The sequence below is a fragment of the Triticum urartu genome, chromosome 2A (assembly GCF_056163025.1).
Source record: "Triticum urartu cultivar PI428250 chromosome 2A, HENAU_Tu73, whole genome shotgun sequence".
NCBI classification, from domain to species: Eukaryota; Viridiplantae; Streptophyta; class Magnoliopsida; order Poales; family Poaceae; genus Triticum; species Triticum urartu.
Window position 1 is genome coordinate 651,841,224 of NC_141874.1, and position 11,590 is coordinate 651,852,813.

General features: G+C 47.1%; 1 protein-coding gene and 1 pseudogene across 1 annotated transcript; both read left to right on the forward strand.

Moving 5' to 3' along the window:
* The first annotated feature begins 3,159 nt into the window (after positions 1-3,159).
* On the forward strand, positions 3,160-3,704 carry LOC147986420 (histone H4-like; annotated as a pseudogene).
* Positions 3,705-6,511: 2,807 nt separating this feature from the next.
* LOC147986421 (uncharacterized) lies at positions 6,512-7,430 on the forward strand. The gene is made up of 2 exons (XM_087540044.1): positions 6,512-7,010; positions 7,084-7,430. The coding sequence occupies exons 1-2, from the start codon at positions 6,512-6,514 to the stop codon at positions 7,428-7,430; spliced, it is 846 nt and encodes a 281-aa protein (XP_087396170.1).
* Positions 7,431-11,590: the final 4,160 nt, after the last annotated feature.

An 11,590-nucleotide genomic window follows, 5' to 3' on the forward strand; every position in this document is an offset into this window, starting at 1 on the left:
GAAAGGCTTCTTAGTGGGTTTGGGGGGCTCTAATTCCAGTCAATTTGCCTTCTTGCCTTCGACCATGTGATGCGAACTATGGATGATGGCTTGATGCAGAGCGTACGGTTGTGTATCGTCGGCCGTGGGATTTCTAGCCAAACGCATGTAGCTGCTATGATCATGAAAAATGATGGCAACAAGACAACACATGATTGACTCCGATTTGGTGGGCTATGATCATGAAAAATGATGGCAACAAGACAGCACATGATTGACTCCGATTTGGTGGTGCTCCTTGAGTACTTGGTTTCGATCTCCGAGGTGTGACCATAGGTCTGATGCGAGTTGGTTATACGTGATAGTGGCAATGTTCTTGTGTTGGTACCTTATTGAAGGCATTGCTTGGATATATTGTGACTTTTTGGTAAGGCATCGGACGCGAAACTATTCCAGATTTAGTGTGTTGCTGCCGAATTTATAATACAGGTGCATTTGATACATCATACATGCCCATTTCAAATAGGTTCATCACATACACGCATGGCTATACATATGAGGGTGAAACATTATCGGTATCGTCATAGAAACAACTAATGAAAAAGCAATATATGGTAAATAGGCCTCACTTGAGACAATATACAGAATACATCCAAGTCACATTACACTACATCCATTACATAGCCAAAACATGGCGAGTCTGAGTACATGCAACAACTCGAATGCCTAGAGAGGTTAGAACGTAAAAGCAAACCGGTCCCCATTCCAGAGGTCTCGGTATGTTGCTTAGGATCTCCTATCTACTCGTCGTCGTAGTAATCCAGGTAGTAGGCACTGAAAGTGTCATCATAACAGTAATTCTCTGCATTTATGATTATAGCAAGGGAGAATACATGACATACTCAGAAAGGATCACACGGATTTATACTACTGATGCAACATGCTTCAAAGGAAAAGAGGAATATGGTTAAGCGGTGAAAGCACCTAAACATTCTAAGGAGACACACTATAACTTGTGTTTTTAGATAAGAAGAGGAAGCACATAACAACAAAGGAAACGTGCATCGTCTACTCTGTGCACCTACCTACGCAAACATAACATTACCTTGTCTTCCCCTCGCATCCTCATGAGGAAGAACCCACAAGGCACTACAGGGTTAAGCAAGTTCTAATTATTAAGGTCAAAGTTGTACTATGATCAAGTTTTCCCGGCCGAGCACTGACCAGGCCGTCTACCCGGTAAGTTTAGGGAGCACAACTATGGCGGCCCATGTGGTGGCGATAATTCAAAACAGTGCACAAGCTCATTTACACCTAGTGAACAGTAATTTCGAAAATAAGTAAAAAAAACTTGAAAATTTTAGGCATTGAGGATGCTTCATGTGTGCAAGGTGCCTGCAAAATTTTATGGCGTTTGAACATCTGAGGAGTGCGTAAAAAATCCGCTCTAAGTAATGTTCCTTTCCATAGATTCTCATACACCAATCTCCTCAAATGTCCAAATACGACAAAAATTTGCAGGTACCTGGCGCACACGAGCATCCTCGATGCCTAATTTTTTCATTGTTTATGACTTTTTTTTACTACTTTTGAATTTATTGTTACCATCGGGTGTAGATGAACCTGCATGCAGAATCCCCGCTCTCATGTGGTGAATCCTATATGCCAACAAATAGTAGTGGCTTCGCTAAGAGTAAGCCTACCAACTCTTCTAGTTGGGTCGACCCATTTTTAGGCTCCACTATTTCTTCACCGGAGGATCTCGGTTTGGGAACCTATTAGAGGGTTTCTTACCGGTTTTAGAAACATTCTAGGAAGTCTCTGAATTTATTTTTTCTTTGTTGTTTTATTTATTGGGTTTATTTTTTCCATTTATTTTTCTTCTATTCTGTGTATTATAAAAAAATAACGGAGCATTAAAAAAATGTTCATCATACATTCGAAATGTTCACCATATTATATTATAAAAAGTCATCTTGCATTATAAAAATGTTCATCTTATATTAAGAAAATGTTCGACTTATATTAGAAACATGTTCAACGCGTATTTAAAAATTGTTCAGTGTATACATAGAAGTTCACTGTATTTAAAGAAAAAGTTTACATATACCACAATAACAATTAGTGTATAAATTGTTCACCGTATAATAAAAAATGTTTAACAAATATTACAAGAACGTTCAAAATAAAAGCTGACAAAAAACTAGGGAGCTACAATGAACCAGATGCTACAGTGCTACTGTGTCGGACCACTATGGCGTATTCGGCGCTACAGTAAACCAATCAGCTATAGTGCCTTTCATTCTCTATTGTGGCGTTTTCTATGGACGTAGAGTTTCTGAGCCCAAACTAAAATGAGCTTGGGTGAACAGTAAAATCCGATTTTTTTGTAAAAAATAAAAAAATTCTGAACTTTTTTTGGTACAAACATTGACAAAATCTTTATGTGCTCACAAAATTTCATCTTTAAATCGCATTTTTGAAAGCCGTGGCAAAAAAATGATACTCCAAAAATAACTCGCTATGTCCAAAATGACCGTCCCAGTTGGTACACGTCCTGTGGAAAGACTCGACAATTCTTTTTTTACCCCGTCGGAAAAGAAAAGAGGGGTGCTGAAGGATGTGAACCTACTAGCTTTTCTTCCTTCTTCCTTGCATATTTGTCATTTGTTCAATGTAGTTTCAAGGAGTCAGCTCATTGTAATGATTATTTTATATTTTTTCAAATGATTAATTGCTGTTTTTACATTAATATGGTCAAATTTCAGAAAATATGACTTAACACAATTCTAATATTATGCGAAGTAAAAAACGAAAGGAAATACAACAATACGACTCGCGGTGTGCAGTCTTCTTTTCTCTGAATGCATTTTCTTGTTGAGGCACTTTTCTCTTGAATGCTGAGAGGACCGCCAGGACGACCTCCAATCACTCCTGGCCCAAATCATCGTAGCACTGGCGGCCCACATTTCTCTCTAAAAAAAAAGCTTATGCCCCCATCTCCGCCACGTCACCGATCCGCACCACCAGCCTCCCACCGCATCCCACCTTCCGATCGCAATCCAACGGCCGAACTCCAGCATCCCACGGATCGACCCAGCAGAGAGCAGAGACCTCCCGCCTCCAACTCCCGAAAATTTCGGGGCTTCCCTCGCAACCCCACCCCATATAAAGCCGTCACCTCCGATTCCCCAATCCATCCCAAGCTTCAACATCCACACGAGTCCTTCTTCTCTCAAACAAAAACAAATCCAGCGACGATGTCCGGGCGCGGCAAGGGCGGCAAGGGGCTGGGAAAGGGCGGCGCCAAGCGCCACCGGAAGGTCCTCCGCGACAACATCCAGGGCATCACCAAGCCGGCGATCCGGAGGCTGGCCAGGAGGGGCGGCGTGAAGCGCATCTCCGGCCTCATCTACGAGGAGACCCGCGGCGTCCTCAAGATCTTCCTCGAGAACGTCATCCGCGACGCCGTCACCTACACCGAGCACGCCCGCCGCAAGACCGTCACCGCCATGGACGTCGTCTACGCGCTCAAGCGCCAGGGCCGCACCCTCTACGGCTTCGGAGGCTAGATCTGCAGTGGAGCAACTTCCTCGTTTGCTCTGTGTGATATGTGCTGTGCTGGATGGATTTACCGATCTGGTGTGCGTCGTTGTATTCTGTCTTTGGGTTGAGTAGGCTGTGTAATACCTTGTTCTGTTCAATGCAATCAGTTCGATTCTGAATCCTGAGGAAATGCTTCACTGTTGAATTGTGATTTGTTTCTCTAAGACCGACTGATTTGATCTGTTTGGACAGTACAGCTACAGTGAATCAGTCTTTTATTTCTTGACACTCGTTGCTTCCCAGATTAGATTGTGCTGCTACTGAATCTGGCTTTCATTTGTTCAAGTATTTGACGCTAGTTGCTTCTCGGTTTAGATCCCATATCTGTACCAAATCATCCTTCTATCTAGCTGGAATATGTGGAGATGGAATTCTTCCGCTCAGGCTTACAGTGTCCAATGTTTTGGTTTGGCACCACTGTGGAATGATCTTCGGATATTTCTGTTGCTTTCAGTGGTATGAATACTCAAATATGGCCTCTGTTCCTGAACGCTACATCAATCCTCTGGAGCTACTGTCAGCGTGGATGTACTACTGAGGCTCTTCACTGAACATATTTCTTTGTCCTAATTGTACTATTCCTTCGAGGAATGAGCACTAGGAATTTTATATTCTTTTCAAGAATCTTGTTCCTCACTGTGATATACAGTGCAACCAAGTCATAGGTTGTTTCTATGTTCTTTTTGAGAAACTTTGTAGACTCTATAGAGCAGGAATTGTGTGACTCGGTTCCTTAGGATGTGTTTGGTTTGAGAACGAAGTGGAACGGAATGTCATGGTTCCATTCCACTAGCATGGGTCGGTTCCGTCTTTGTGTTTGGTACGAGCAATTCTAAAGAATGGAACGGTTACATGTTGGTGTTTGGTTCGAGAGATGGAATGGAATGGAATTGTTCATCTCACTTGATTAGATTGACTCACACTGAATCAGATTTTGATAGAAAAACTAATGAATGTAGTGAACACTTTGATTATATCGATTAAGAGGTACATATAGACGCTGCAATACAGGTACACAAGATCAAAGAACAAGAATATATTCTAATCAGAGAGCAGAAAAGATCATATCACGCACCACACACACCAACGTACAGAAAAGATCAGATCAGGCACCACTCCTAGAAACAACTCCCTGTCGACAGCGATAGTCTGCACCATGGCGGTCGAGTTCGTGAGGCTGCACTTCAAGCGCCTTCAGAAATAACAAATTTGTGAAGAGGCAAAGGAAGGAGGAGCCGCCGCCGGCAAGCCACGAGCCACTGCTCCACTCCTTCTTAGCCGCTGCCCGCAGCAAGCAGTTATAGTCGCTCAGATGTGTCCGCGACGGGACGGCCGCTCCTCGTTCTTTGCCTGGATGTGTGCGCGACGGGATGGCCAGCTGCGAGGAAGAAAGACGAGCGGGAGGAGAGGCGACGGGGAGATGAGGGGCAGCCGGCGCTGGGTCGGGGGAGTGGGCGGCGCTGAGATTTGGAGGGTGCGTGCGAGTTGGGGAGGAGGAAGGGACGCAGGTTCCGCTCGTTCCGCGTGGTCCGCTCGAATCGGAGGTATGGATTGGTTTCGCATATACAAGGAATATTCGTTCGGTGGGAACGGGCTGATTCCATTCCAGCGATGTACCGAACGCCGTAACGAGGCCGAGGTACGGGTCCAACCTATGCCATTCCATTTGATGATTGAAACCAAACGCCGGAACGAGATCTTCACTGATCAAGCTACACAAATGCAGTAGGTGATAAACTTTTTTATTTATGTATTTCATGTCACCAAGAGAAAGCAATAAAATATGTCATGCAATGGATTATCACTGGATTTTTGTTATCTATAGCAGCGTTACGAAGCTCGGGTGCATCTGCACCCGCATGTATAGTAAATTCAAAACAAAAACCAAATAGATTAGTCTGAAGTTTATACACATGAAGATGAGAGGCTTTTTCTGGGTGTTTGCAAATTTTGGCGTTGAGATGACATCTGTGGAACTCGGTAAAAAAATAAAAGATCAAAGCTCCATAAATGCCGAAAGCTGCAAAAAAAATCAAGCTCCAATTTTGCTTTTTCTTTGTAGTGAGATTCCCGTGTGTCATGTCAGCATGAAAATTTGCACGCACCTAAAAGAGTCTTATCTTTGGTGTGTAAAATTTTCATTTTTTAAAAAAAATTGTTTAGTATTTTACTTGTATTTACTGTTCATTCATGAGCATTTGAGCTCGGGGTCAAAAATGTATTCCCATCACCTCTTAGTGTGATCTCTGCCATTTAATATTACGGGAACACAAAATAGTGTTATGGTTAAGTTTAAACAAAAGAAATGAGTGAATAGTGCACATACAACTAAAGTTGCTTGCCTGCTTTTCGCAGGGTGGACTTACAATTGTAGTTGCGTCAGTGTGCGGACGATGGACATGCCACTATAGTTGTATGCGGCTACCTGACATGCAACTGTCTTACTGTCATCTCGCACGGCCATCGGGCGTACATAGTTGCATTTGGCGTGGAGAAAGGCAAAAATCAAAACACACAAAAAATTAGAAAACATAACATCAATGAAACAAACACTACAAAAAAAGCATATGCAAAGAAGGACTCAAAAGAGAAAACCCACATAGATCTCCATGTAAGATCTAGCAGATATAATATCAATCAAGATTTGATTAAGTCTAAGTCAATTGAGATTTAGCAAAACCGTATAGCTTGTTGTGAAAAAATAGCGCACTTCCCCGCGAAGTACGCCGGCGTCGAGATCACCCTCCTCCGCCCTGAAGAAACCGACAATCGCGCCACCACCCGCTACGATCGCCTAGTCGAGCTCGAGGCCAAGAACTACCCCCTCGAGCTTTGGCACCCGCAGGGAGCGAACTTTGTGTTCGGCCACTTTGGGGTGCTTTGCTGCGTCGACAACAACTGCCTCAACGCCGGGGACTTCACGGTGATGCGGGCCTTCCTCCGCGTGGAAGGAGACCACGTCACGCCGGAGGGATGCATCCTCCGTCTTCCGCCCGCTCAAGTCGTCGACGTCAAGCTCCGGGTTGTCAAAACCTGGGCGATCTTCGACGACCAACCGGTCCCCCTCGATGACGATGGTGACGACGCCCTCCCTAGCCAGGCGCATGTCCACGGCGCCTGGCGCTGGAACTGCGGTCACTTCGGCCCCTGCACCGGTCCTCATGGTGTCGATGCCATGCCACCTTCATCGCCGCGTGAACCTTCTCCACCACCCCCCGCTGCCCAACCTCTACACGCTCGAGTCAACCTCCTCCAGCCTCTAGTCGGTGAGCCACTGCTGCACCCTGCTGCGGTGCACGACGACGAGACCGGCCTTGACGACCACCTGGCCGGAGACGCTGAAGAGTCCTTCTCACCTGCTGTGGAGGTGTCCAACTCTTTCTCCTCGTTGGCCCTTGATGAGGGGGAATGCTCTCAACTCTCTGGTAACCTCCTAGACGTGCCCATCCCCCCCCTCGTCCTCCCGCCCAATCTTACCTACTTGCTCTCCTTATTCAGGCACGGCTTCTGCTGCGCTCAACTCAGATGAGCATGAGGCCACCGTCCGCCGCATCCAGGGCGCTGGCAAGCGGGCTACCGATGCTGCCAAGCTTCGTAGGAGCCGTCGCCTCGCAGAGAAGGAGGAGGGCCAGTTCGTAGACATGACCACCCAGGCCATGCGCGCGAAGGCTCGTCGTTTCGACCTGCAGCACGCGACGGCCGAGCTCGTCATGGCCCTCGACCAGTCCGGCCTTACCAGCACTCCGGACGAGCCGGTGCACGATGCTGCATCCCTAGCCCAGATCGTGCTCATCTGCGGTGCTGAGCAGCAGGAGATTGATGAGGTGTCCTCCCCGGCGCCGTGATCAACGCTGCTCTGCCCTGGACTCCGGTTCCTCGCCAAAACCGCTTAGTCCTCAATTGTTATGGCCGTATTTGCCCTTTAGGCAATGTTTTAATTCCTAGCTTTCCCTTTCCTGCACTTCTCACTCGATCCCATAGATGCATGGGCGAGCTGATTCTCGATCCTTTTGTAACGTATGATCGCAACCTGGACTTCTGGTGCATACCTTTAGCTCAATGAATGGCCTCAAGTTTAATTTTTGCTGTTGGAATGTTCGTGGCCTTGGCCAAAGTCAGAAATGCTCGGACGTCCTATCTGAGCTTATCGCCATTAACCCACATGCGTGTTTCCTTCAGGAAACCAAACTCAACTCTATCACTACCTCCCTTCAGAAAAAATTCCTCCCAAAGCACCTCGATCTCACCCACACCTTGCCGGCCACCGGCTCGGCCGGAGGCATTCTCTCGGCCTTCTCTTCCTCCCAGTTTACTCTCCTCACTTCGGACGCCGGCAATTTCTCCCAAACTTCTACGATCTCCTGCCTTGCCTCCCCCCAAAAGCTCGCCGTCACAAACGTCTACGCTCCCACTGACCATGCCCTCAAGCAGGATTTTCTGTCTGAGCTGGCCTCCTTCGTCCCACCCTCACACACCCCCTGGCTTATCTTGGGCGACTTCAATCTCCTACGGCGCCCCTCGGACAAAAACACGAATAACTTCAGGCAATCTGAAGCGGACATGTTCAACGCCTTTATCCATCTTCATGGGCTAATAGAGCTCCCTCTCCTGGACCGCTGCTATACTTGGTCGAGCAAGAGGGATCAGCCCACCCTCGAAAAATTAGACCGAGTTTTCATTAATGTTGACTGGGACCTCCTCTTCCCAAACACCACAATCGCATCACTAACCCGATATATTTCCGATCATGTTCCCCTTCTTATCACGATAGACACCATCATCCCTCGCCCCGCTCTTTTTCGATTTGAAAATCGTTGGGCCGTTCGACCAGCCTACCTTACCATTGTTCAAACAGCCTGGGCTGAGGCCCGTATACGTTCCAACCACGCCTTGAGCCTTGCCGCCGCTCTCAAACGGACGCGGTCCGATCTTAAAAGGTGGAGGCGCTCTGCTATTCCACTGAACACTCATGAAAAGAATTGCACAACAGTTATATATGTTCTCGATATCATTGAAGAATCTTGCTTTCTATCACTCCTCGAGCTTGCTCTTCGCCGGGTCATCATCAAAGTTCTACAACGCACCATCCATGAGAAAGCGTTGTACTGGATCCAACGTGGGAAAGTCCGAACTGCGCTGGAAGGAGACGAAAACTCCCGTTTCTTCCATGCCTCAGCCTCTGCCCGCCTTCGCAAAAATAAGATCACGGTCCTGGAGGCCAACGGGTCCGAGTTCTTTTCCCATGATGCTAAATCAAAAATCCTCTCAGACTTCTATACCTCCCTTCTCGGCACTGCCTTTCAACCCACTTGGTCCTTCTCCCTCCTAGATTTATATCCGTCACCTATTCCCCAACTTCGATCTCTCGATGCCCCATTCACGGATGACGAGATTTCAAAGGCTTTCTTGTCCATGAATAAAAATGCTAGCCCTGGCCCGGACGGTTTTGGCCCTGGGTTCTACAGAAAATTTTGGCATATTCTCAAAGAAAAAATCCGCAATTTCTTCGCTGATTTCCATGCCCTGCGTTCGGACCTATCCTGCCTCAACCGCGCCCTCCTTATTCTTCTCCCGAAGAATAATGACGCCAGGTCCCCAAATGACTTTCGCCCCATCTCCCTTCAAAATTTCCCTATCAAAGGTGTTGCTAAACTCCTTACCAACAGACTGAAAGCGCATATCCCTCTTCTGGTCCACGCCGACCAAACTGGCTTCCTGTCTGGTCGCAATATCTCCGAAAACTTCCTCTACGCCGCTGACATTCTTCATTGCTGCGCCAAGAAAAAGGCTCCAGCCATTGTCGTCAAGCTGGACTTTCGGAAAGCGTTCGACTCAATCTGTTGGTCCTCCCTCCTCCACACCCTGCAGGTTAGGGGCTTCCCACCTCGCTGGTGTGCCTGGATCCAATCTCTGCTTACCACTGGATCCACCGCTGTTATGCTTAATGGCATCCCAGGTAAGTGGATCCAATGCAAGAACGGACTCCGGCAAGGTGACCCCCTATCTCCTTATCTGTTCATTATTATGGCCGATATTCTACATCAAATGATCATTAATGCTCATAAGGATGGTACGCTTTTACACCCCTTGTGTCCCCACCTCCCGTGCCCTGTTCTGCAATATGCGGACGACACTCTTATCATAGTTAAAGCCACCACGACTGCTGCCAAGCACCTCAAACACATTCTAGACACCTTTGCCGCAGCCACTGGTCTTCAAATCAACTTCACCAAAACGACTTTCGTCCCCCTTAACGTGGATCCACATGAGGCCGCTCTTATGGCCTCTGACCTTGGAACGACCATCTCTTCCTTTCCTCAAACCTACCTAGGTCTACCCCTCTCCCCGCATAAGCTGCCGCCCTCTGCCTTTCAGCCGGTCATCGACCAATGCAACACCTATCTGGCTGGCTGGTGTGCCCTACTCCTCTCGCGTGGGGGCAAATTAGTTCTCCTCTCTGCCGTCCTAGACAGTCTCCCCACGTATTTTATGCTCTGTTTTTCTCTGCCCGTCCAGGTTATTGAAGCAATAGATAAATATAGACGCTCCTTCTTCTGGTCCAACGATGATACCTGCTCGGGGGCTAAATGCTTGGTGGCTTGGGATAAAGTGTGCACTCCTAGAGATGCAGGTGGTTTGGGTGTTAAAAACCTTCGCGCACAAAATTTTTGTTTACTGCTGAAATTTGCCTACAAATTTTTACACTCCTCCTCCCTCCCTTGGAAGGATTGGGTTTTGCATCACTCACCGCTCCACATTGGCTTTGGCAAGAACAGCTCCTTTCTTGCCAAGACTATTTTCAAACACCTACAGAGCTTGAGAGAGATTTCCCAGTGCACTGTTGGAGACGGTTGCTCCACCTTCTTCTGGTTAGACCGATGGCTAAAGCCAGAACCTCTGGCTATAGTCTACCCAGCCCTATTTTCCCACCATACAAAACAAAATGCCTTGGTAGTTACAATTATGCAGGAGGGGATCAAACTTGCTCTTCGTAATCGGCTAACCACTACTGCGATTGCAGAACTTGCCTCTCTAAACTCTTTGTTGCAGGATTGGGCTCTCTCGCAGGTTCCGGACACTCGTCGCCTACTCAACGGGCCCGCCTTCTCGGCCCGGGGTGCATATGCTGCTCTCTTGGGTCATCTCTCCGACCCCACGCTCGCCGCCATTTGGGACTCAAAAGTGCCCAAAAAGGTTATGATCTTCGGATGGCTCTTCTACCTCGACCGTCTCAACACCCGAAAGAACTTGCATAAAAAAAGCATCCTGGATACAGAAGCTTGTCCAAGATGTTCTCACCAGGTTGAAGATCGCGAGCACCTGTTCTTTACATGCCCGGCTGCTCGGGGCATTTGGCAGGATGCCTCCATTCGCCCGTGCTATACGCCCATCAGTGACCTCTTCTCTACGAGGGCGCCAACAGCTTTGCCAACTTCAGTCCGCTCCTTCATGATCCTAATCATCCTATGGAAGATCTGGGATGCACGGAACAAAAAAGTCTTTCAGGGAATAGACCTTCATACTGCTGATTCCATTAGGGCTATTATTGATGATATAACTATATGGGCTCCTCGGCTCAAAACCGAGAGCCTAAAGGAACACACCGGGCGGTGGCGTGACTTCCGCTCCTCACAAAACTTGTGAGTCCTGTACTCTTATGCTATGTTTGAAATTTATTCAGGTGGGGAGCCTTTCCCCCCCGGTGACCATTTAAAAAAAAAATAGCCAGAAAATATGCAAACATTAATTTCAATTGGCTTGTGCCTTGTAAGTGACATGGGTACAATTGATTTACCCATAGTGGAAACTCTTTTGTGTGATTTCGCAAAAAGAGCTATTTTTCTAAGAAATAATGCAGCCAAACACAACACGAAAAATCGAAACATGGAACGGAAAGAATGGGCTTCTAGTAGGCATCATGTATACATAAACAATGAGATTGGAATTAAATGAAATACAAAACAAAGTATCGAAGAATTGAACGTCCCCGGTCTACTATCACCTG